The 27278-nt window shown below is 41.9% G+C and overlaps 1 protein-coding gene across 1 annotated transcript in view; it reads left to right on the forward strand.

Annotated features, from left to right (window-relative positions):
• The window catches only part of LOC138728530 (chloride intracellular channel protein 6-like), a 30651-nt gene extending 6868 nt beyond the window's left edge, over nt 1-23783 (forward strand). Inside the window, exons 2-6 of the mRNA XM_069871961.1 lie at nt 18907-19016; nt 19434-19559; nt 20769-20875; nt 21707-21888; nt 23274-23783. Of these exons, the coding sequence (XP_069728062.1) occupies nt 18907-19016; nt 19434-19559; nt 20769-20875; nt 21707-21888; nt 23274-23435 (687 nt within the window). The 3' untranslated portion in view covers nt 23436-23783. The remainder of the gene's footprint in view (nt 1-18906; nt 19017-19433; nt 19560-20768; nt 20876-21706; nt 21889-23273) is intronic.
• Nucleotides 23784-27278: the final 3495 nt, after the last annotated feature.

The raw sequence follows: 27278 nt of genomic DNA on the forward strand, positions 1-27278 counted from the left end.
ACCATACTACCTCTGGTCCTTGAGTTTTGTCTTCATTAAAAGGCTGATCTGACCTGTGATCATGACAGACTAGAAGCAAGGATGGAAGATTTCCTTGTCTGCCTTCTGCCTTTGGTCCTTGGTTTTCTGAAGTGAACCTTCACTTCATAAATCCTGTTGGAGAACTGGAGACTGCTTCAGAAACACTGATGATTGCTGCACAAGGTGATTGCCACGCAGCTGTTCCTGGGAATTTTCATAGTGTCTGTCTGTTTAATTTGAAAATTTATTCATGTTTGCATATAGATGAATAGCAAACCAGTCTAGACAACTCATGCCATTCACAAATATAAAACATCAGAATGTGGTGAATAATTTTCTGGGCAAGAGATTTAGCCAGTTAGTTGAAAAATACAACTATACTTAAATTAATTTATTAATAAATTCAGGTGAAATTTTGGGAATTGTCTTAATTAAATAAAAATTAGGAGCTTTTTTTTGAGAAAACACTGCCTGTCAATGTTAGGTCTACAGTCATTCATGAGGAGCTTAGGTGCAGTTGCTAACATGGAGAAGGGCAGCTGTAGCTGCATCATTATCCCTGTACTCAGGACACTGATATGGGATGTGGCTGATGGAGGTTGTGATGTTACCTGGACCATAAGTGGAAGATTAGTGCTCATCCCTCTCCCCAGTCAGTGCCATAGACACAGAGTTAGTTATCCCTGCTCTCTCTTTGACACAGTCAGCATGTAATAATTACATGCAAAGTGAGGCAACATCAGAAAGGTGAAATGCAACAAGCCAGGAGTATCCAGCATCCTTATGATTAGGCAATTTATGGCTTATTTGCTGTTGCTTCCTGTTGTAGCAGTATGTGGGTTTTAAATGGTATTCAGTAGCTTTTAGTTCCTATGGATGTTAGGATTGCTTGTGAGATAAGTGATGTGTTACCCACATGCTTTGAGAAACCAGAATGTGGGAGGCCTTAAAAAGATGAAAAGGTATTGTGGCCTGTTCACAGTATGGGTGTAATAAATCATGACCAGTCCACCTGAGAATCTGGATTTTAGTTTTATTAGCATCCTACCAGTAAAAATAAATCTTGTTGTTGTTGTTGTTGATTAAAAAAAGTCTAATTCTATTCATTAGATATCTTGAATACCAAACCAACTTTTTCTTCCATGTCTTCTTACATTGGAAATCAGTTCTGTCCAGCATTTTGCTGCCTTGTTGGCAGGAAGGGAGTCAGGCAACCCTGTGATCACTCCCCTTCCACAAACAAGTCTGCCTTTTTGGGCTCTTCACATTGACACGTACCAGCCAGCATTAGCCATCACAGGGTCTCTGTATTTCAGCCTTTCTTACAGTCTTGTGCTCTGTATTGTATGCGTCCATGCAAAATCATATTTATGGCTAGTTTTTAAAAGTTAAATTATTGTGAAGCGGAATTGATGGGGGAAATTTTAGTATGACCACACTTTTTTAGGATGCTTATCTCAGATGAGGTCACTTCAAATTTGTGGCTGTATACTTTTCAGCAAGAGACAGGCCCCTCATCTTCAGGGATAGTAGAGGGAGTAAGTGAAAGGGAATGTTATACCTGTTTTATGGAAGGGGAAGCAAACATTTACTCCTGTGCTATCACTGACTTTATTCTCTGTATCTTCATTTTTGAGCCAAAGCTAATTCGCCCCTGAAACAGTCCTAGTGCTTCTTTTAGAAAGTAAGAAATTGCATGTTCCTCTGACTCTGACCAAGGAATATAAATGCCATGTGAAGGTTAAATGATTATTTTCTCACTCAGGTAATAAAATCACATGATGATAAGGACTTGTATGCATTTCCATTTGCAATGTCTGATTATTTACTGATAAAAATCTGAACAAGTTGAGTGACTCCTTTTCAGTTGTTTGCAATAACACCCACCTTGTCAGCACTCAAGTGTTTTAATTCCATCATAAAAATATTTAGTTTTTCAAAGCAAATGGCTGCAGCCTGTGCAGCCCGCCACACACCCCACCACTGGAGCCTTTCCCTGGGAGGAGGGCACCTGTCGCTGCCTCCTACCTGTGAAGAGACTGTGACTTGCGTGCTGGGTGCTGTGGGGCGTGCCACACGTGAGCAGGGAGGTGGTTATTGCAAAGTCTCACAGACAGGTAGAGGTGCAAAAGGGAAATTTCCCATTTCGTTTTTTCCCTCTTCATATGCAGAAATTTTGGTATATATTATATATATATATATATATATAATTTTGGCACTGGAACAGGCTGCCCAGGAAGGTGGTTGAGTCACCTTCCCTGGAGGTGTTTAAGGCACGGGTGGACAAGGTGCTAAGGGGCATGGGTTAGTGTTTGATAGGAATGGTTGGACTCAATGATCTGGTGGGTCTCTTCCAACTTGGTGATTCTATGATTCTATATTTGAATACTCAAAATAGACTAGAGATATAGTTGTTGCAAAGTGAATCACAGCAGCCCTGGTGTCACAAATGCATGTCCTCTCCCAAGTTATTCAAATGGGATAGTTACAAAGAAGTTAAATATTTACTCAGACTTCAGAAGATCCTCCTTTTTGTCTTGGAGAATAATTGACATTTACTTTGTAGTCATTTTTAAAATTAATTTTAAAAGCTGTTACAGAACCTGAGCGTTTTGTAAAAAATCAAGTTTCTTTCCATGATGGTAGCAGGTGAAACTTGAAACAGGTTCCAAATATACCCATGAAGCTTAAAAAAATACAGGTTGTACGCTGCCTACAGAAACAAACATGCTAGCAACCACCTTCGCAAAATCATTAGCCTCCTTTTTTGTCAGGAGTAGTGAAGGGGCCAAGGGCTCCCCAGAGTCTGGGACCTCAGAGACAGTCTTTGTTTTGAGGAATATCATGTTATGGCTGTAAATATTGAGGCTGATTGGCTTGTACTATGATTCATGCAAGAGATCTTTATTGAAAAATTATATTTTAATTAGCAATATTGTGTTTCTCAGTTTCTTGAAGCCTGTGAATGGGAGTGAGGTGGTAGGAAAAGAAGGATGAATAGCCTTGAATTTGAATTTATACCAGGAAATGAATAAACTCCAGCCTTCTCTCTGTCAAGCTAATGGCTTTTGCTGGTATTTATGCCCAGTTTTTAACTGCTCTTTCAGGACACGTCCTTGCCAGTTCCCACTGGCACTGACAGGTTTTTTATGTAATATTTTACCTGGTCATTTGAATTAATTTCTACTTGGAAAAATGTATCACTTTTGTTAGAGAGGAAAAAAAACCCAAACCAACCTTTTCATCTTTCACCTTCGCCTCATGATTTAGATGTCAGAATTAGGAATACTAGTGGCAAATTATTTTCTCAATCACTTCACCAAACTTTCAACAACCTCCCTGAAGCTGCATAAAATAGCTTATTTATTTGAGTACTTCTTATTTATTTACTTTTTCTTTTACAACACAAGTCACAGACATTTTATATGTGTATGGAGTTTTTTGCATTTAGATTGAAACAGTGTGGCTGTGTGTTGCAGGTTAAGTATCATATGGTGAAGTGTAAAACAGGATGTGTCATTGAAATGCTAGTTAATCTGTTTTTCCCAGACCTATAATGTGTTCAAGAATATAATGCTCTTTTGTTGAAGTAATTCCCCGTAAGAATTTAAAAAGGATATAAGATTTTTGTCTCCATGTAGAATGTTCAGCTGGCATCTTGCCATGCTATTAAATACGGATTAGAAATAGCATTGAGGTATTTAAACATAATTCTTGTAACAGGATAAATAGCTAATAGCATTTGGTTTGCTGCTTGTGTTCTTGTGACCTGGTAATGTTCCCATTAACACAACACAAACAGAGACAGCACAAACTCTGTAGGCAGAATGCACAGCAGAAAGAAATTTGTTTTTTTGAACTAGTTGGTGTACGATTAAGCCAATGATCTGTAACGAAGCGGCATTTCCCAGCTCTGACTTTCACCTATGTTTGTTTAAAAGGCTCTCAGTTTTCTTACACCACTGTGTTTTTTGAAAATAATCTTGAATCTTAAAATAAAAAGTGGATAAGGATTAGAGGGAGTGATGTGTTTGAGGGCTGTGCATTTTTATTAATTAGCTGGCATATTTCTGTCGTGGTTAAAGCGGATGATGAGAATCTCTCGTTACTTTGAGGGGAGCAGAACAGGAGCACCTCTGCAGCCATTCCCCTTTGCCTCTGCTTAAAACCTTATTTTATGAATAAACCACCTGGGATGTTTTTTTACAGGCAATGGAGATTTGTCACATTAGATGGAGATTCTGTCCCGTTAAAAAAATAATGGCTTCCACTTTGGAGGGGTGGCAAGGATTAGTTACACTGTATTGAAAAGTCTCAGTCACTGTGCATGAGTAAGACACATGTAATTAATTATCATCATGTATTGATAAAGCAAACAAGTAGTGATGACTGAAAGTAATGATATTTTGAGTGAGACCTAAACCAAATATAATTATTGAAATATGAGATTTAGTTGTGTAAGAGAATGATATTCCTAAATTGGACACGATTAATTTAAAATTTAGTGTTGTAGCTGAAATTTTTCAATCTTTTCTAGTCACAAGTTTGTTTTCCTACTTATTTTTACATTTAATTTTCCTTTCCTTGTGTCTGTTCTTGCCGTGCATAGTTTCTGGAAGCTTGCTTGTCACTGTCACTTAAATAAGCCTTGTAAAATAAGAGATAAATAAATAATAATGTGTTCATAAGTATGAATGGGATAAAGTACTATTTCTTGAAATAATTTTCCAAGCTATTTTATGGCAAAGAGTAAACTGTCACAAACAGTTACTGTATTCATGCATTGTTGCTGAGGGATAGCCATCCGAAAAACAATAGAAAGGATGTTTACTTTGTCTTACAGTGTTTAGTATCTTGCCAAGAGAAGGCTGTGCATGATTGCTGCGCTATGACCCAGAGATATCAGCCTGGGAAAATGCTGAATTTTGCCCAGCTCTCTACAAGGGCTCACCGCCCCCCTCCCTTGGTTCCCAGCATGGGTGAGCATACCTGAGCAAGACTATGAGACAAGAAATCTCTTTCTCGTGTGCCCCAAATACTGGGGTAGCTGCAGGAGCATCCGATTTCCCTTTCTCTCTCCTTGCAGCTCACCTTAGGAAAGATCTTGTCCTGCAAAGAGCCTCCTTCAGACAAAGCTGCATATAATAAGGCCTGGCCTTATTACTCAAATTATTAATTATTTAAGTAAATTATTGCTGAGGTCACAAAGCAGTGGATTCCTGGTTGCTGATCACTTTTGCCTTGTAACCACATACCTACCATGCTGTGGATAGCAGGTAGCTAGATGCGAGCATCCTTTGTGTTTAATTAGTGGCCTTCCCATCATGAGAGGCGACAGTGGTTTCACTCAGCACTATCCCAGGTTATGCTAAATACCACAGTAGTTTTATTCGCAAGCCTGGTGTAGATAGCTGCAAGATATCTGAGGAAATAAAATAAACCTGTAATTTGCATTTTTCCTTTTATTTTAAGAGCACCTGTTGTCTGCATTTAACTGACCTGTGGAGACCCACAGCTGTAGCTGACAATACCTGTGACAATGTGAAGGGCCTTGCCCAAGGCCAGCAACAGCAGCGTGTGTAAAAGAATTGGTTTACTTTTCTAAGAGCGCACGCACACATAATTCTAAACTTTCAACTCTTTAATGTGAGAATGAATATTAGCAAAACCATAGCCTGTATAAATGTATTACAAGATTTTACACCTTCTAATTTTCACCTGCACTCTCTCGTGTTTTGTTCATTTTACAGAATTATCGTTTAACTGTTTATTTCTTCATAAGCTTTGTCAAAATTGGAAGGGCAGGGTGCAGGCAGACCCACTGCACAGTAGCAATACTGGGCAGACAGTGATACTGAACTCAAGAGTGAATGGGTATTTCACCTAAGCAACAGGAGTGAGTTTGGGCCTTTTGTTTCTCTTTATTTATAGAGTAACTGGGCAAAGGTAAAAAGTTTATTGCTACAAAGTTGCTTCTTAATGAAGGAAAATTTCTTCCTATGCATCAAAAGCATTTAATTACTTACTAAGTAATTAAGTTAATTTCAGCAATAATTACTTACCCCGCAGACTGTGAACAAGTACATATTGCAGCTAAAGTTAAAATAAAGGAGGCTTTCTCTGCTCTGAAATGGCTGCTGGCGTGTAGAGGAGAGAGGGAACTGAAACCAGAGGAAGTTACAGCTTCAGACTTCTTTCCTTCCTGCCATCTAGAGAGAATTAGAATTTCCAGATGTATATAACCCCTTTAAGCTGTGACCACTGTTCACTACATAAAAGCAGGGTTGAGGGAAATATCCCATAAAGAAGCTCCAATGCACTGTTAATCCCTCATCATGAACTGAGGACCAAGAGTATTCAAACAAACATTTCTATAATCACAAAGAGCCTTACTGAATGTATGAATTATGAAATCTAATAAAACAAAATAATCATAGTAAGTTAACGCAAACACTGCCTGAAAGAAAGTATAGTGTAATTTCAGAAACCCAGCAGAATGAGAAAAGCCTTCATAATGACATTGTTACAAGATGTTATGAAATCTTAATAGGTGGCCAGTCCGGGAGACGTAAATCTTGCCCAAGCTTCAGATGTTAAAATGTAAGGTAGCAAGGGTTTCATTATTTCTGCAGGTGGGAGTTCAGCCTGAACTCACATTCAGTGCCAGAAGACCCCTGCTCAAGGACAGAGCCCATCTTTTATTATCAGTAATAATATAATAGCCACATAACTAATAATAAGATGACTACTCGTGCAGTTGCATCATAAAAAACACATTAGATGACTATTTCTGAATTGTCATCCTGTTTGTAGGCAGGCACAGCCTTTAGCCTACTACTTGTAATCCATGGTCAAACAAAAAACATTTTTAATAGTGTTCCGTGGTCAGTTGAAGTTGTGCAGGTGAAAAATTAATTCCTTTTACTGCTTTGCACCTACACTTGTTTTCTTCCATTCTCTTTTCTTTGGCATCTCTTTTTGCCCTAGCTTTGGCTAAAATCCTTAATCTACACAGCATTTTATGAAAGACTTCAAAAAATCCTTTGGCATTCCCACATCCCTGCTAATGGTCTACATTTAATTTTTCTGTTTGTTTTTTTAAGCTAGGAGCAGTCTTGTTGTCCTGTATTTGCACAGTGCTTAATTTATAGTGCCTGGATGCTACTATAAAGGTCTACATTTCCCTGTCTCCATGAGGAGAAAAGGAAAACTGGGCTAAGCAATTCTCTTATCTCAGGATCTCAGCCACACCTTTTCCATAGGTCTGTATTTGCATCAGTTTGTTCCCTGGAGCTCCGCATCCTAACAACATTTTAAGGCAGGGCTCTTAAGATGTCATCTTTGTAGTCTGTTTTGGGGGTGGACATAAACATCTGATGGGTACAAACAGCTTCTGATAGGTTTCAGCTGTTGATCTTGTTCTTTATCAAGAGGATTGGCTCCGTGCATGCTCTGATCCAGCAGTGGCTAACCCCAAGTTCCCAGAGCAGCCTCCGTGTGTTGATTCGGGCACTCAGCAACTTAGACCTGTCAAAAAGTTACCACTCCTTACCACCAACCTTTTGGTGGCTCATAGTCTTCCAGGTATGCTCATATTTAAGTCAACTTGCCACTCTTTGATGGTATTATTTTACAGGTAGGAAACTTTTCCCTATTCATTACTATTGCTGTTCTTCTCTGTGACGTTCTGGTATCATGTACACCTGTAACTAGATTATCCACAATCAGGCCAGCTGGTGGCCGAGATACCTCCTGAACCATCCTGTGCTCTATCAGGCCTGAGCTGCTTGGATGTGCTCATTGTCTGACAGGATGATGCTGCTGCAACTGTCTTGGTTTTCGTTTGGATCTTGTAGCTACCTCAAGGCTTGCATCCCATTGCAGCTCAGACTCTGTTGCCATTTGCCAATGTTGTGTGAGGCTACTGGGCTGAGGAGAGGGGTTTTTTTTCAGTTGTCATCCCTGTGTTCCTTGCATTGCTCCTCATCCTCTGTAAATTGGGCAGTTGTGCCTGGCCAGTAGATGTATAGTGGCCCAGATTAGCATATATCCATCCCTAGCTGTAAGCACGCACCAAACACACAGTCTCAGCACTTAGATTTCCAGTGATTGGCTCAAGCCACTTTAAATAACATGCCATTTTGTGCTAACTGCTCTCCTGTTTTTCTGCAGAAGATGGTAACTTCTAGCACCGTTTATTTTCTGCTGCTGGCCAATGTTAACACATGGACTCTCTTAATGGCCAACAGCTTCCTACCCTTTCTGGTGTCTGGCTGATACTTGCTGTCAGAGATTCCTTATCCATCATCTATTTCCTTTTTGAAGGAATCATTCAGCTTTTTCGAATGTGAACTCTGTTTGGCTGCTGCAGTTTACTGAGCAACACCTTTCCCTTCCATCATTGACCAGGAGTTTGGTTACATGCATTATTTTCACTTGGATACAATCAGTAGCATGGAGTACAAAAGCATGGCTCTTGCCATCGTCTTGTCCTTGGAGTGACGTCTGTGTTGTGGGCAAAGAAAGAATGGGCTGCAAGGGACCTCCCAGTGGAGGATAGGTTCAAGTCCCTATTGAAAAGTATCAGATCTCATCTTGAGACAAAATGTTTTTTTGTCCTCCTGTGCATGTTCATACACCTGTCAATCCTGCGGGAAATCTGGTTTAAAATCTCTTTTCTATAGTGGTTTGGATCTCTAATAATTGTTAGCTAGAAACATTCCTGGCCAGTTCGTTTTTTTGTTTCAGTATCACACCCAGCTATCAGGGAAAAAATTATACTTGCACTGAGTGATCGTATCTTCCCTCGGTCTTTGCTTTGCAAGTCTAAACAAGAACAGATTTTCCTGTCCTCTGTTGTAAAATAGGTTCCTCATTTTCATTGTGATCTTAGCACTTGGCTGAATTTGATTTAATATTCCACGTAGGTGGAGGACCAGAATTTTGCAGAGGGCTCTTCAGGACAATGTACAGTGTCACGTGCTGTGGCTTGAATGCTGCCTTGCCTGCATGGGAGTGCCAGGTTTGATGTAACCTAAGGCAACATCACTTTTTCCCTACAGCTTCATTTGGCAGTTGGGTAAGATACACTGGGAATATCACACTCTGGTCTGGTCTTTTTGGTTTTTTTTAGTTCTCTCAAGCTGATAAGTAGTCTCCAAAAGTATCTCTTTCTCTACTGACTAGAGACCTGTTTTTTCTGGCTGACTTTGTGTGAGGTGTCTTCCAGCTTCAACGTGTAACATAAGAGTTTGTACCTGTTTTCATCGCTTTTCCATTGTCTGAGCACTCAAGGTTGTCAATTCGCTGGGTATTCAGTCTGTTCCACAAAACCACTGTTGGTGCTGCCACCATTCATGCCTCTTGGGTTGCAGGTTCCATCTGCAGGTCTGTTTGTTATCGTTAGATAATTGTCCAACATCTCTCTGACTGAAACTTATTCTTGTGTTTTGTTGAAATGCCATATAGGACCTCCAAAGCTCTTTCCTGGACCAGTGAGCATTTTCGTTTTTGTGAGGATAAGGAAAAGAACAGGAAGGCCAGCACACCGAGTGATTTGAACCACTTCCAGCTACCCTGGTGCTCCAGGAGATGTGCTTTTTGGTTAATCATATCCTGCAGTTTTCCTTCCTGCAGTTCTTCCTGCACCTGACTTCAAGTTTTGTGCATCTTGCTGATCTGGGCACCTATCCTTTTTAACAGATCCTCTAACCTCAATTTGCAGGATGGATCACTGAGATGTAAAGTCAACTGATACTTTGTTTTGTCATTTCTCCTCTGCTTTATTCTAACAACAGAATTAAATCCACCTGTGCTGACTATGTGCATTTATATTTAGTATATAAATAGATATTTAGCAGATAAAAAACTTATAGGACCCATTCTTCTCTTTGCAGTTGTTGAGCCAGCTTGCTTGCTTAAAAGTTACAGTCATGCCTAAATGCATTGACTGATTGTGGTTTGAAAGAGAGGTAGAAGAAATGAAAGAAAGTGGAAGACATCCAGAGGCCCCATCCATTTTTCAGCCAACTGTCCAGATTACTGACTTTGCATGTCCTGTAAGATCTGTTGCAACACACTCGTGTCGTTTAGTTTGGATGGGTGGTCATAGGGATCCTTCCAGTCTTCCACAGAATGATCTCACTGCTGAGATGTATCTTGAACTACCCAAGCACATGCTTGAGGAGTGATATATAGAGTGAGAACTTGTCTACAATGTATCTGAAAGCTGCAGCTGTGGTAGTCTTTACAACCCTGACTCGGTCCTTCTTTTGTAGAGAGTGATGGGTAGAGAAGGGGGTTGCTCCTGCTCTGGTGGAAAAGAGCCATGCTTCTTACAGAGGTGGAGTTCACTGTGGACACCTCTCTGATCAAAGACTCAGCTACTCAACTAGTAGAAGGTGTTTGTGTTGAAAGGAGAGCATTCAGGGTTTGTCCCTGGTTGCATTTGAGTCAGCAAGAGCAGACTTCCAGCTTCAGCAGGAAAAAGGGGTCTTACAAATGTCATGGTAGGAGAGGATGGTGAAAGCCAAGCCACTTCTTTATTCTTTAGAGAAAACATTTTAGGATATTTACTCTCTCATTCCCCTGAGTGCTTTTTTGTCTTAGCACCATAAAAAGAGAAAGGAGGTATTTTTAGCAGAATGCTTGTAGTTACCTTTACTGTTGTCTTATTAACCTGAAGGCTTAATTAAGGTTTAGGACAAAAAATTTGTTACTGAACTTGTGTGTTCTAAGTTGTAATCCTTTAAGTATGTTTGGTGTTCTCTGAACACTGTAATACCATTTAAGATGAAAGATAGATGTTATTAATATTTCTAAATATGAAGATACATTTCTCTTTAAAACAAAAATCTACATGGCACGCTTTCAATATCAAGGTCTTTATTTTGCTTTTTAAAGAGAGAAAAAGGGAAGGGGAACTTGGTTCTTTACCTGAAGAAGTGTCCAGTTGCTGTTTAACACAGCTTTCTCATTGAACTTCAGTATTGTCGATGTCACACACAGCAAAAGCCTACACTGGCAAGTACCAAAAATACAATTTATGTACAGGAATCTCAACTACCAGCCATGTTTTAAGTATGAATATTTCTGATGTTTGGCTGAGAAATTAAACAGCAGCTGAAAACACCTGTTTCAAGTGTCGGATATTAGCAGACAGGCAAAGCTACCTGACTGGAATAATTAGCGGCAAAATTTTTACTTTGTCCATAAAAATGTATTTTAAATTATGGATGCTTTATCTTAAAAGCTAGCCTGGAAGTACAATTTCAGCATCTCAAGTACTCTCAGGAGTGCTGTTAGCAAAAAGCAAGGCGTATTGCTACGAAGGTGGCTCCAAGGCAGAACCTCTCATGATGAGATATGCTAACGTCTGATGCTACCAATCTTTATCGCTCCAAGAGCAGAAGTTAAGATTTACATTTCAAGCCCAGTAGGTGGCATCAAAAGTTTTCTCTAAAATTCACTCTTTGGTTGTTCATTCCCTAGCCCTAGGACACAAAATGAACATACTACTTAGATAGAGAAAATTCAAGGTAGTCTGTCTCTTTGCAAAAAGCTTTGGTTTGAATATGACCTGATCCAAATGACATGCCTGTGGTGCTTCTGTGCTCAGCATAGAACATCATATGTTATTATAGTTGCCTCAGTGAACCAGAATGACTCGTAACTAAATTTTTATTGTATTCATAACATAAGTAATGTTGCCAATTTTGCTTTTTTTTCAGTGTTGTGATACTATAGGAATCTGCACGTACAGTGTAGCAGGCATCAAGAATGTAAAACATAGTTTGTATCCTCAAGGAGTAGGTGCTTTTTAGAAAAAATTAATACATCTGTCACAGCATACTAACAAAACATGGTTATATCTAGGAAATAGACTTTTTGTAGGGTAGCTGCAGTCAAGCCCATGTGCTTTTCAGAACCTATTGCTAAGGCTGAAAGAGGTCTTTGTGCTGGTGGGAGTATGGGAGTGTAGTCATACCACTTCCCTCTGTCTTTCTGCCTGTGATCTTAAAAAAGTGCTCCTAAAAAAATGGCTTGAGTACTTCATGGTAATCCAGTCAGCAGTGGGATTTCCTCTCAGAGGTGAGGAGGAGAGGAGAGGCACTGGGAGCTCCCCTCCTCTTTCTCCTTGGCTATCATGCCGCCAGGTTCAACAGCAGTTCACAGCTGTGCAGTAGAGCAGGAAGCAGAGCTGTCTACCACAGGGGCTTTCTTGCATCGTTTCTACCTGTAGAGAGCCCGTGGTAGCTACTCAGCACCTCCTGCAGTCACGCTGGTGTTGCAGGGCTTAGTTCAGGGCAAAAGTCGGTGCTAGGAATGCAGTGGGCTCAGTTAATCCATGCCAGTGCATAACAAATGGGTCTGTAGAAGGAATTAAAGCAAAATAGCTGTTGGTCTTGGAAGTTGCACCCAGCCTTAAAGTTGCTTCCCACAGGCGGCCCAAGCTTGCAAACTCCTTGTAGTTTTTCAGGCAGTAGTTTTGAGCGGGTGCTGTGGTTCCTACTCTTTGAGAGATCAAATACGTTAGAAGAAAAAGGAGAGGGGAGTTGTTGGTGTGGTATGAGAAGGAAAAGAACACAAAAACTGCCTGATACCTGAAGATCAAATAAGGAAAATTAGAGAAAAGTCCCAGCTCAGTCTAAAACAGCTAGTTCGGCAGAACAGACAGGGCAGATCCATGATGCTGGTCCCAGCTGGAAATTCGTTGTCTCCCAGTAGGCAGCAGTTCTGCTCCACTTGCTGGATAAACCTGCCTCTTAGCCAGCATAAATATAGGAAAGGGGGTAGCTTAGCTTCCTTGTGTTGAAGAAAGAAAATGGAATTGGAGTTTAGCTTTTGGAAAAAAAAAATTTAGGCTCCTTGTTCTCCTTTTCATTGTAACTTCAAAGGGATTATATGATTACATGAAAACAAATAAAAAAGTCTTCTCTGTTCCTTCTGAACTGTTTCTTCCATGCTTAGCCTTCAAAAGGAAACAAAAAGTCCAGGAAAAACAAATTCCAGTCATCGTGATTTTGAAGGCACAGAACATCTAAGGTCAATAGAAGAACCTTCAAAAATCTGGTTCCTGAGATGTTTGGACAAAACTGTTACGAAACCAACTCTTACAACAGCTCCAGGGGCAGAGCAACTCCAGCTCAGAGAGGGCCCAAACTACTGGCTTTAGAATGACACGTGGTGTGTGGCTCCTGGGTAAAGTCACTATAATTATCTTCTTGCCATGGATGAGGATGTGGAGGCAAATGATGTCTTCAAGACCATTCATAAAAGCAGAGCTGCAGAATCAAGATGGCAGCAGCAACAGGTCCAGAAACTGAATATAGTTCTTTTGGGACACTCTTTAGTGTCTTGTGCGTAAGGTCTTGCTGCTTAGTGAAATTGGCCTGAGACATGGCAGTGTTCCTACCTGTGAGCTTAAGCAGTAGTGGAAAGAAGGGTATGAAGAGCTTTTCACCTTTCCCAGCATCTTTGAGTAAGACCTAGAATAACAACAAAAAAAAAATAGAAGACCAAAGCGAGTATGGAACAGTGAAAAATGAATGAAAACAGGGAGTGTAGGCTAGTAATCCCATTAAGTAATGGCACGTGATTCTGAAGGGCTGTCATAAGTAGATGCTGTCACTATATATGATAGCTGCCTAGGGCTCTGAAGGCTCTGAATGAAAGCTTCTATGCACAGCCTGACATTTTTTTCCTCTGCAGCAACAGCTGTCTTAATTGTTTGATTAATGAACTCATTAAATCCCAGTATTACTGGGAAAGGCATACTGACCTCTTGACCAATCACAATTCAAACACAAATGGCACTTATTCGAGACTCTAGTTAGCCATTTATTTAAGTAGCAGAAGAGCATAAAAACTGTCCTTGTGTTTTAGGGATCTGGCCCACTTCACTCACAAGATCTGGATATTAAGAGAATGGGACAACAACTGCAGGTGAAGGCCAGCTTGCAGCATTACCTACAATTACAGCAGCATTTGCCTGGTTATTAAGATTATAACCAGTCTGGAAACATAATCCTCCATTGATTCAACAGCAAGAGACTACTGCTAACTTCACCAGAGTTAAGATTTTACCCTCATCACCAGGCAGAACAGTGAGGAAGCGTAATTAAATTCTGCACGTGTACCAAGAACAGCTCAAAGTTACACATCTCTGAGTTGTGCTATGGTGGAAAATGCAGGGAGTTTTGCACCCAGGCTGCAATGCCCTTAGCTATGCTATCTTCGGTGGGTGTTAGTATGAGGACAGGCAGGTCTTTTCCAGTTCTCTCACTGCTGTATTGTGATCCTGCAAAGTAAGATGTCAACACACAGACTCACTTCTGTAAAAAGGCAACCCTTCCTTTGTTGGAAGGTACATTATTGTACTATGATAATGTAGTTCAGCTATTATTGTCTTGCTTGATACACAGCTATAAAGCTATTTCAGTGTCCTAGCTTGTGATTTTTGAGTGGCTGGTGTCATCATGGCAGACCTTCTTCTTTGGAAACTTGAACAAGCAACTTTGGCATGTGACACTGATGCTTTTATGTCCAGTAGTAATTGTAGCTCCGTGGATTAGATGGGCTGAGTTAGAGGAACAGAGTTGTCTCCTGTAAGCCAAAATGCAAGTTGACGTATCTGAAGGCATCTTAGCTAGCTATATTCACCCTGTTTTCCGCAGCAGACCAAAATACCCATGTTATGGGCTTTCAGCAAATGTTGTAGGAAACAGAAGTGTCTTTGAGATGCCAGGTCAAACTGTGTCAAGATCTGAATCAGATTTGGTCTGGAAGCCTCCAGCTCTGCAGAACTGAAGGAGACCTGGAGGTACCCACCACTAGCGCTGGAGTGGCAAGTCTAGAGATCTGTCCTCTCTGCCTCACTCAGAGCTCATACCCCTGGCTTTCATATTTCTAAAGCTCCTTGTGGCTTACCACCTCCCCAGTTGTCCCTACCTGAATGGCTAGTACCTCCTTTACCACAGGGCTTCAGCAGCCAAGGCTTTTGACTGAGTAATTCTTGAAGATCTACCTGTTGTTATCAGTCCATGCACAGCAACCCTAGAGGACACAGCCCTATCTTAGCATGGGCTTTTAGAATTAATTTATATTAGTAAACTGCACCAGTGGTTTCACAAGGAGACTGCTTAGATTTTCTCCTTAGCCTGTGAGAAAGATCGTGGCCACATCAGATATGGGGAAACACCCTAGTTCCTGTGAATTTATTTCCTTCTATAAAAGCCAAGTGCTTTCCATAACCACCAGAGGCAGTAAACCTGGGCAAACACCTCAGCATTTCACTAGGGACCATGGTAACTGTATTGTACAGAGCACAGGTAAGATGGCAGTACACTGCTAATGTCCCTTATAGGCAGCATGGGAGGGGACACAACACAGAATGTGAATGTCAGAAGTCCTTTGGACTTCATCAGTGTGTTTAACACCATCAGCACTAGCCCACAGAAATAGTAAAAAAACCCAAGCAAACAATCATCTCAGTCATCAGAGTTGGCAGAGCATTGCTGTGATCGGTGATGCTTAATCCCCTGTTTTATTCAGTTCCTCAGTGTTCAAATAATTTTTTCTCTGTGTGTGATAGGTTAGCAGCTGAGGGACATTAAGGTAGAAGTTAAGAGATTAGCTGTTTCCTATTTTATCAATTGCAAAATAGAAAATCAGTAGTGTTGTGGTAAATTTTCCTCCTAAGAAGGTATGGACATTAAAATCTTTGCACTGAGAAACAAGACAGGACTTTGTCTTTGTAACATCTCCAGGGCTGCCAGTCCCTCATCTTCCTGGCTGCCTATTTGTCATTCCAGTTGAGGACAAATCAGGACTCAGTGCCTACTTTGCACCTCTGTTTGTTATAATAACACATCTTTCCTGACCTGGATCTCGTGACTCTACCTGTGGATGTTTCCCTAGAAGAGCAGACTGGGGCTGCTTTGTTGGGCCATGGTCCGTCACCAAGGTGATGTGGGACAAAACAAAGCAACAACCATGTTTCCTTAGCTCCAGCAGTAAAAGTGAAAAAGAGCCAGGCAAAATGTCAGTATTTAATGGCCACTGGAAGATAGTAATTGGTCAGGAAAAGTTCACCCCACTGTCGCTCTTGATCACATGGCTTTTCTTGACCACAGGGCTATCTGCAAAATTCTCCAAATGGTACATGAACCCTGCTGTGATAACTTTTTTTTTTTCCTATCAAAGGCAGAAGGAAAATACCAAATCAGTTGTAGGAACTGTTTTTCTGGACACTTGTTCTTTCTTTCACCAGACCATAGGAATCTTTTACTGTAAGGTGATTTCTCCACTGCCTTAGGTTAATGGGTGGAGTTCCTCTACAATAAACTGTTTAAGACACCAAAGCACAGGCTGGTACCAGGTTGGGCTGCTGTCCTCTCAGTGTCCCACTCAAGGGGTTACCCTGAGAGCTCATCTCGGGTGAATGGGTGGTTGTTGGCAGCACAGCCTGGGTGAGGGCAGTGGGCTGGGAAGCAGCAGCAGCAGCACCTACACAGTCAGAGAGCACGGGGCAGGTGGAAAGGAGTGGGCAGGAGCCTCTTCCAGACACAGCACATCTGAAATTATGTTCCTGGCTGCTGCTTCTCCCCTGGCAGAGGGTAGGGATGCCTGTTGCTAGCACTGAGGGTTCACAGTAATACCCTTCACCTCCCTTTTTCCTTTGAGGGTTGGTAAAACTTGGCATAACAGGCAGGATTGAGACAAAATGGTGGTGTCTCTATTTAGCTCTACTTCAAGCACATGCTAACAGCATTTGTAGTCTCATTTTTATACAGTTGTTTTCTGTCTTGTTGCTGTAAACTGTACAGCACTAGAAAGTGAGTGCTCTGAGTAGGAGGAAAAATACAATAGTAGCTTTTGACCAGCTTTCATTTTTGCCACCTACGAAACAAGACTTCTCTAACACAGCAGTCCAGCTGTTTTAGCATTTCTAAAAGTTTCCACCCCCCAGCAGTGTTTAAGGCAATAGGCTGTTGTGGACTTCATTGCCAAGAAAGCCAGTGGTTGTTACAGTACCAGGGGCAGAAAGCAGCAGAGTTATCAGAGAGGAATCCTTTGGATTCATACAGAAAATCAGATCATTTATCAAGCCACAGGAGCATCCTTCCTCCTGCATACTTGTAGCTCCATGGCAGAAACCTTCCTGCTCCAGACAAGATGCTCATTTCCAGACATAGAGCTCTTTGTGAAGGTGAGCATTGTAAAGCAATCCAATGGCAGCATTTGTTTATGGAGATCTTTTTACTATATTTGAGATTCATTTGATAGCATTGAGGAAAGTGAAAGAGCAAGCAGAACTGGTTTCATTAATGTGTGTTGTTTGGTTATAGCATTTGCAAACCTTAATGAACCACCCTATTAACTAAGTAAATGATACACCTGGGTTTTTACTTCTGCAGGCTTGCATTAATCGTAAGTTTTAAAACTGTGCTTTAAGAGAATCATATGATGGGCTTAAAAACTAGACCTCTGCTCTCTTCCAACACTGTTGCATGAAGCCAGATAACCAACAGCAACTATACAAGACTTTGCCTAATTTTAACAAAGCCTCTTAACAGAATGCAATATAAAGTACATATAAGTAACTCTTCTGTGACCGCACAGTGAGTTGCACCTCTTGTGCTCAACAGTAACACCTGGTGATTTGTTTAGCCAAGTCATTACAGGAGCACAGAGGAAGAGAGGTTAAGTAAGTGGCTTGGATAGGGCCACATTTAAGTCTTAAATGTGGGAGCCCTGGGTCTGTAGCAAGGAGGTTTAGCCAGGTGGATGCAGCACTTGTACTTCATTAGTCCTCAGTTCAGCAGGGTGCAGATATGGGTGGGTTCAGCTTGAGCAAGGCTACTGCCGAAATTCCCTCCTTCTCTGGGGTCCCCACAGCTGTCTAGTTTGAAAATCTTAATTATTTGATTTACCGCTTCTTGAATCCTGTGTTCAGTTCTGGGCCCCTCACCACAAGAAGGATGTTGAGGCTCTGGAGCGAGTCCAGAGAAGAGCAATGAATCTGGTGAGGGGGCTGGAGAACAGGCCTTATGAGGAGCGGCTGAGAGAGCTGGGGTTGTTTAGCCTGGAGAAGAGGAGGCTGAGGGGTGACCTCATGGCTCTCTACAACTACCTGAAAGGAGGTTGTGGAGAGGAGGGAGCTGGCCTCTTCTCCCAAGTGACAGGAGACAGGACAAGAGGGAATGGCCTCAAGCTCCACCAGGGGAGGTTTAGGCTGGACATTAGGAAAAAAATTTTCACGGAAATGGTCATTGGGCACTGGAACAGGCTGCCCAGGGAGGTGGTTGAATCACCTTCCCTAGAGGTGTTTAAGGCACGGGTGAACGAGGTGCTAAGGGGAATGGTTTAGTGTTTGATAGGAATGGTTGGACTCGATGAACCGGTGGGTCTCTTCCAACCTGGTTATTCTATGATTCCATTTATTCCCTTAAGTGCTTTAGATGTCACAGCTCAATTCATGCTAGTAAATCTTTCTCTGCTCATTTCCTGTGATCATAAACTGATTTAAACTTGGTTTATTCTTGCATTGGCTTAGGTAGATTTATGTTCACATAGGCAAATGAGGTGGAGACTATTTCCTTCAGAAGGACTCCTATGATTTCAAGTTTGTTTTCTAATTTATGGCAATATTGCATTTTAATGAAGAACAACATCTCCAGGATGACAAGATTCTTCATCATATCTATGTGCATGATTGGAGAAGGATGTAAAGAAACTTTGCATGAAAATATGTATTAGTAGAGATGAGTAACATGCTATGTACATACTGGTAGCAGATCTGGGTTTTCTGCTTTCCTACTGCATCTATTATCAAAATTTGCTCTCATCACAGATGTATGTATACCTTTTTTCTTTTAATTGTAGGCTGGCAGCGATGGGGAAAGTATTGGAAATTGCCCATTCTCTCAGCGTCTCTTTATGATTCTGTGGCTAAAAGGTGTCATATTTAATGTCACAACTGTGGATTTGAAAAGGTGAGATTGTAACCAGAGTTCTCCTTTTCAGAACAACTTTTCTAAAATGATGATTTGAAAGGGTGGCTCGCTTCTTATACATTTGAAATGCACACTGTGGCTTGGCATTATGTTAACAGTCTGGATGCTCGAATCCTCTTTATGGTTCACTAGTTGAGATTATAATCTGTTTTGCAGTAGGTCTCTGTAACAAAACACAGAAGATTTTTGGGTTTTTTAGAGCATTTCAGAGCATACTCAGATACAGACTGATGCTTTCTCACACCACTGTTATAAGGCAGCTGGCTAAGCTTTATTTTGTAAGGACGATGTAGCACAGCCTAGTATTTTAAAGGTGAAACAGTTTCTTGCAGTTAAGTGTAGAAATTGCAACTGTGGTTCCTGTTGTGATTAACACCATCTCTTTCCTCATGTCAGAAAACCTGCTGACCTCCAGAACCTTGCCCCAGGAACAAACCCCCCCTTCATGACATTTGATGGTGAAGTGAAAACCGATGTCAACAAGATCGAGGAGTTCTTGGAAGAAAAGCTAGCACCACCCCGGTACCGTATTCCTGGTTGCTTTTAGTCCCTCACAGACCTCGATGCTGGTCAGTGACCAAACCCCTTCAGTTTTGTTGGTGCGGGCCCTCGATGAGCTGCATGTGTTAGCATTGTGTGTGGGAGACTTGAGATAGGGGGATTATGGTTGGACTCGATGATCCGGTGGGTCTCTTCCAACCTGGTTATTTTATGATTCTATGATCTGGTCAGGCTGCTGCGGGGCAGCTTTCTGGGAGGGGTAACTTCGACTGGAGTGAAACAGTGCTGAAGCCTGGCACCACGGAGGGGATGTCCCCTGGGTTGTCCCCGAGATGCTGGCTGTGCTCCTCCCACTGCCCTTGCCTTTGCTCTGATTTTACTGCTGTCCTACTGCAGTCATTCCCAAGGCATGAAATAGACCCTGCTGCAGTAAGAATGTGCAGAAGCATGTGTGGCACTGCAGAAAGCTGACCTTTTGCCTCCACTTGTGTTTGTCTGATGTTTCCCTCTTCACACTGTACACATAATTATGCTTCCCGGGAGGAGGTGGTTAGAAGAAAATGGCTGGGGTTCATTTTGAGTGGTTGGGAGGGCCCGTCTTAACACACAGCAGTGTCTGGGTTTTGGACATTACCTTCCCCACTGCAGCAGCTCTTCCCACCTCTCTTCAAACCCCACTGTCCCACCATCAGCGGCATCGTGTTCCCCATGCACACACCTTCTCTGCCCTGGAACAACAGCCCCCTCCACAGTGTTCCCTTCTCAAGAATCCGAACCTGACTTAGACTAGTCAAGCAGCTGCTCCCCTCCACTTTTCCCTTCTTACCAGCCCCAGGCAACAACAGCTACTGGGCTGGCTACTCTCAGTTTGCTGATGCACCGGCAGGCACAGATGAGGAGGCTGGAGTAGGGACTTTCCCTCTGCTCCTCCTCATGGCAGGAGCGATGCTCCATACAGCTTTACATTCATCAGAGGAGACCTGGGAGAGGCACTGGGCGGTATTTGCAGCATAAACAGTCATTTCCCATCTCCCTCAGGATAAGGAGGTCATCCCCACGGTGTAAGTATGGTTTAAGTTCACGCTTGCTAAGTGATTTTTAGTTTAGAATGGTTCCCTTTCAGAGCGCTGTGTGGCCTTTTTGTGACACTGCAGTGTAAATAACGTATTTAATGGAGATGAGGATAAAGGCTAGTTTTATAACTGCTTTTTGTTTCTTTTCATTCCTCAGGTATCCCAAACTTGCACCGAACCACCCCGAGTCTAACTCTGCAGGAAATGATGTTTTTGCAAAATTCTCTGCCTTCATAAAGAACCCAAGAAAAGATGCTAATGAAAGTAAGTGCTGCAGTCCTTCTGTCGGCCCTGGAGGTTACTGGAGGAAATTAGAGCTATACAATTCTAGACCATTGTGCTGGACATATCCCATTTACAGCTCAGGTTAAACAGCCATTTTACAGATCATAAAGGCTGTGGAAATCTGTGACAATTCACTCTCTTATTTGAAGATTCCTGAAGTTAGTTTATGCAAATACCACTGTAGCATCGACTCCAGCATCTCATTTCTTCAGCTTTCAAGCCTGTAACACTGCACCACCCCCCAGCTCTGCTAAAAGCACAGCCCACTTGAAATGAACTCTTACCTTTCTACTTTATTGCTGTAAATAATGAGGACTCTAGCCCCATGGCACATCTCTCTAGAGTAGGACCCTCACTACTACCATGGATTCATTTATTTCTGGCCCCCAGCTCTCAGTCCTTTTCCCCCTGCTCTTCCCTTCTCCTCTCTCCACAGTGGCATGAGGGCATCACCAGCCCACAAAAACCTTAGCCAAGCCTTGCCAGCCCCTGCTGCCCTGATCCCACTCCTGTGTGCTCGGCCACTCTGCTGAAAAGCCACTCTGCAACAGCACACCCCACGGAGGTGTTTGAGGAGCCATTTCTGGAAACAGAGCCCTAGTCTGTTTTTTTCTCAGAACCCCCCCTTTAGCTACTTAAAGCTCTTATCCAAGCATTAAGTTTTAAGCTTAGGATAAAGGAATTGCAGGAGTTGGCATGGTCTGTGAGCTGGGTTGGTGCCAGGAGACAGGATGCAGGAGTCTCCTTTCTGCTTGGTGTCGGAGAGACCTTGGTACAGGCTTGAATGACCTTTTTATTGTCTTAACCTAGATTTGGAAAAATCTTTGCTTAAAGCCCTGAGGAAGCTGGACAACTATTTAAACAGCCCCTTGCCTGATGAAATTGATGCTTACAGCACTGAGGAGATCACTGTTTCCAACCGGAAATTCCTGGATGGAGATGAGCTCACCTTAGCGGATTGCAACCTCCTACCAAAGCTCCATATAATCAAGGTTTGCATTTGCTTTTTAGCTTTCTGAAGGGAAAAGTGGCACAGAACCTCAAATGCTTTTCTAAAAGGAAGAGGCATCCTTTATCTATTCTGAGGCCTCACAGTAGCTGTACAGGGACACAATGCTAATGCACAAGGCCATTTCATTACAGCCCAGCTAGGCAGATCTTCAGATTGATGACTCTGGAGCTAGAATATCTGGTTTCCTATCTGGGCTGTGCCTGCACTCGCTAAGCTGCTCACAAGCATTAAATGAGTGTTATATTCAGTGCTATGGAGAAGTGCTTTCATTTGCATTTCATATGCAAAGTACCATGGACCAGTAAGGTTAAGTTATTTTGTCCATGCCAACTGAAGAAACCAGCAAAAGCTGAAATTTGAACCTCTCATCTGCAATCCAAAACTCTCTTGCTTTGCAAACTATCCCTGCTAGTACCAATAATGCCAGCATGGTAGCCACCACCCACTGCCTTCCAGCCAAGGCTGCTAGCCTCTTCTTGCAAGGCCATGGAGCATCCACACACAGATAGAAGTCCCAGTGATCGAGATGTCTGGGTGTTGTCACAGGCTTTCCCTATTCTCCTCTGGAGCCAGCTAGGCTCTGGAAGAGAAAAGACCACATTGGAAATTCATCTGTTTTTTTAAACAAATAAGGTCACTTCAGAAAGTTTCCTTTTTGACTGCTATTGTCTTAGAGGAGGAGTGGATTGAGTGGCTTTCTGGCACCTCCACGAGTGAAGACTTTCCCCTGAGGTGTCCTGATTCTATTCTAGAGAGAGCAGCAAGGGAATGACCCCTTTCCCACGCCCACGCAAAGCTCAGACAGTGAAGTTCTAAAGGTAGCAAAGGTCAGCAGAGCCAGTACAAGGAGAATCACCTTATGTCAGGTGAATGTCTGAAGGATGATAAAGGATGAGCATCACACAATCCTTTCTGGCCAACAGGAAGGTATTAGGTGCTGGGCAGTAGTTGTTTTCCCTAGCCATTTGTAATTTAGTATTTTAATTCAAGTTTTTCCTTTCTGTTTCAATGAAAATATTGAAGTGTGGGTCAGTTTATTGCTGTAGTATTGTTCTGTTAATTCTGGTTTATGCTAGCACCTTGGCTGTTTCAAGCTGTGTCTCTTCCAGATGTAGTCCACTGGTCCATGTAGCATTGCATAGTTTTAATAGAATATTTATACTAAATAAAACCTTCTAAGCACATTAGCTTGTTAGATTGCTTTCTTAATCCCCTGTCTTCTTTTTTTTCTTTCCTTCTTTCCCCCATATTGCATATAGCAACAGACTTAAACATTGAATACTAAAAATGTGCAAAAAGATTAGATTTAGTCATTTTTGCAGATCATGTGTGTAATGATATTTTTATTTTCTCTTTTAATAAAAGGTTGTTGCAAAAAAATATAGAAATTTTGATTTTCCACCTGAAATGACAGGGATTTCAAGATACTTGAACAATGCGTATGCAAGAGACGAATTCACAAACACTTGTCCTGCCGATCAAGAAATTGAGTATGCATATTTGGATGTTGCAAAGAGAATGAAGTAAACAGAAGATGCCTCTGCTTTTTATTGCTTCTAAGATTTGGATGGGCACCAGACCAGATTAAAAAAAAAAAAAAAAAAAGCCAGCTTACACCATGCGGTGTATTTTTAAGTTCTGCTTTTGGCCAATCCTTTTATAATGATTGTATAGCGTTATTTGCTCATTCTTAAATTATATATGTATATGTTTGTGTCTCTGTACAGATGTATGCACACATGAATATCTGTTGTGCACTGCAAGTTAAAGGCATCAGTCCCTATTAAAGCATTTGTTGAACTTAGGGAAACATTGTAGGTCACACAGTTATAGCAATATTACAGACTAGCGACTTATGCTAAATCGCTGAATTTTGAGGAGAAATAGCCCTCTTTGTAACACACATTTCGCCTGTCATTATTGCTGCCTCTGATCTCTGTTTCACAGTTGTTGCCAAACTTCACAGTTACTGGGAGGGTTTCTGTTTGCTTCTCTGCGAGCCTCAGAGTGCCAGAAGTCACCAGCTGGTGGCCACTCAGCACCCTGGTTAACCCCGGAGGGAAGCCAGTTTGTAGGTGGGACCATCAGACGTCCCAGAAGCCCTCTCCTCTGTGCTAGAGACCTGCAGGGCAGGTCAGCAAAGGGCAGGTCCTTTTCACATTGTGAGTCTTCTTTGGTACTGAAAACAAACAAACAATCCTGCCTTCTCCTCTCTCAGGGCTGCATAACCCATCAACTTCCCTCCTGGTGCTCCCAAAGAGAGAAATAAGACTGTCACTGGCCTGTGGGCTACCTGAAAACAGATATTTGACAAGTGAGGAGGGAGAGACTTGTTAGTGTAGACTGAAGAAATGGGTAAACATCTCTTCCCCCGGCTACTGATGTAGGATCTTTCCTTGTCATCCTTCCATGACTCTCATTTGCTTTTGGAAAGCAAAGAGGAGAAGGTCTAAGAAGGAAATAATCCTTTTATACTTCCTTTTCCTGGTTGAGTTCCAGCATATTGCCTTTTCCAAGGCAGCTGTTAGGATTCTTCATTGATGAAAGGTTTACTGCTGATCAGATAAGTATCTATCAGGAACCATGCAGATCTACCTCCTGCATTAGGCAGGGGGTGGATTAGATGGATCCCTTCAGCTGTGCATGATGATGTCTGTGTTCAAGGCAGCCAGTACTGGTGAGAAACACGCTCTAGCCTGGCAGCAGATGCCATCTCATACTATTAGAGATGTATGGACTATGAAAAGTGATGTTCACAGCTGCTGTCTGCTGAGCAGGCCCTCAGCAAGCACATAGGAGTAGAGAGCACAATGGTTTAGTCACGGGGCCACCTGAAAGTTTCCTTCTGATAGATTTTGCCTGTATGTACAAAATAGATGAGAAAATGGCTAAAAATAGCCTTTGCAGCACCTACATCCATATAAAGACTGTTATAGAGTAGTCATTCCTCCTTGTTCATGTCAAATGTATGCTTGCTTTCTAACAAAGCACTATTACTTAACAGTAATAGTTGGTTTCAGATTTATGTTTTCTGCGGTGTCTTCATCTTAAACACTACACAGTTCTGATGCAAATAATCTGTCATCACAATTATTTGTAAGGAGTGTTAAATGCACAGGTTTTGTTTGCCTTCAGTGAAAACACCCTCAATTGTGAACTCTCATCTTGGGGTCAATAGCTGAGCAGTCACGCATCACATCTTACTAACTGTTACTTTGTATTTTAAAATTCATACGTATATATATATAAAGTATAAAAATGAAATCTGTATAAGCTTTTCATATGCCTTACAAATTTAAATTTAAATAGAATATAAAAATTCATAAGTGCTTTTTGTCTTTATTTCTTTGGTAATTTCCCAGTGAGATGTTTTCCAACCGTGGCCTGGATTTTAAGAAAGAAGAGGCTGAATTTCACTCAGCTTTGATTTTGGAGGAATCATATATGCTGCAGACCTGCAGTGAGATCTTGGGAGCAATACATACTGGCTGTGCCCAGTACTGATTAATAGAAAAACAAAGGACCAGAGTGCAATCCTTGCTCACCAAGCCATCTAGCACAAACTGTCCCACATCCATGCTGCTTTGGGGCTACCTGTAACTGGTCTTCAGGAGATCCACTTGGGGTGATCGAGAGTGGTGGGGACTGTCCATGCTGCTTGGCAGCTTTTGCAATAATCCAAATGCATAAACCTACTCCTGGCCCTTTCTTACTTCTCACCATACACAGAGTTATGGTTCTTTATCGATAGTCAATAAATAACAGAGAACCTGGGTTATTCACTGGCCCTGAGAACGTGCAGCAATGTGTGGTTCACATCCATGTGTCTCTTTTCTGCCTCCTGGAAACAGGGTGGCCATGCTGGTTGTGAGGAACAGTACTTGTCTCCAAATCAAGCCTGGACACTGGTGAGAGTAATTCTGTTTAGCACAGGTCAGAATATTTGTAATGCAAGTCCTGAGGTCAGTGGAGATGAGTGGAAGTGTGCATGTGAAAGCACTAAAAGAAACAGAGCAGCAAAGGTTAAAAAAGGCTAATTGCTATGGGGCATTATAGAAGTAAATTAATTCAAAGGACAGATAGCAAGAGGGCAAAGAACAAACTGAAGCCTCAAGCTAAGGTAAAGAGATGGGGAGGAGCAGAAGGGGAGCCAGAAAGCAGCCCGATAAAGAAAACAACAGAACAATGGGAAGCAGGAATTTTGCCTTTGACTTAAAGATCTTTACACATCCCTAGGGGGTATAAATGGCGCATCCAGAAAAGTTTGTTGTCACCAGCAAAGAACCCAAGAGCTGTGCCAGGACCTGACAGCTGGTGGCACTGGCTTGCCTCCTCACACAGACTGTCCAAGTCTGTGTCTGGGCACAGATGAACCATGGGACACCAAAAGTGAGTAAAATATATGACATTTAGAATATACATCACCCTTTTCTTCCATAAGGTCCTACACCGGCTTCCTGTCCCTGGATCCATGGTAACAACCAACCTTTGGCATGGCCCTGCCTGCTTTCCACTACGCTAGTGTCAGTGTCTGGGGTTGGCTGCAGCTCAGGAGATGGTGTGCCAGGGCTCAGCAGCAGCCCATCACCATTTGTACTACTGACTGAAAAAAGCAAGACCTATATCTGCCTGAAACACCATGCTTCTTTGTGTTATGCCCATGTTTGCGGTTTATAGACACCATGAAACTTCTTTTTGCCTCCAGATGACTGATTGAACCTCCTTTGTCCTGTCCTCTTTCTCAAAGGCTCATCAGAATCACATGCCTGCACTTCCAGTACTGTCAGGTGAAGGGGAAAAAAAGCTTCTGACACTCAGCAAACACAGGTGGTTTTTTTCCTTATAATCTAACATTGCTTGGAAGGATATTTGATTAAATGCTTGTAGTCACTGATAGTTTTGAAACCTAATGTTTTGTAGTTTCCTTACTTCTCTTACTCATGCAAGAGAAGTTCATGGCTCCAACCCTTCACGATTGATTGTTGGGTGCACACGATGCCTCCTAAACTAGCACGTTATGGTTGATATTTGCATATCTACAGCAGCACAGAGGGAAGATATGGGTAGAGAAGTCACAGAAATGACCCAGCATATCAGAAAACTGTAATTACTTCATTTGTCCTGGGATGGGGTGAGCTGAAGTGTCCACACAACTCCAGAGTAAATGAATCTCTATCTCCTACACATTTTGAGTGTTTGAATCTGGCTCTTCTTAAACCACATAATTTTAAGAAAATACCTTTGTCCACATTTGAGTTATCCTATTTTTAAAAGACTATTGAAAGGTTGTTTTAAAACAATTTACTGGAGAACAAATTAGATAAGATAAAGAAGGAGAGAAAGCAATCTGTGGAGTTAACAGTACTATCA

Source organism: Phaenicophaeus curvirostris, chromosome 1 (genome assembly GCF_032191515.1).
Source record: "Phaenicophaeus curvirostris isolate KB17595 chromosome 1, BPBGC_Pcur_1.0, whole genome shotgun sequence".
NCBI classification, from domain to species: Eukaryota; Metazoa; Chordata; class Aves; order Cuculiformes; family Cuculidae; genus Phaenicophaeus; species Phaenicophaeus curvirostris.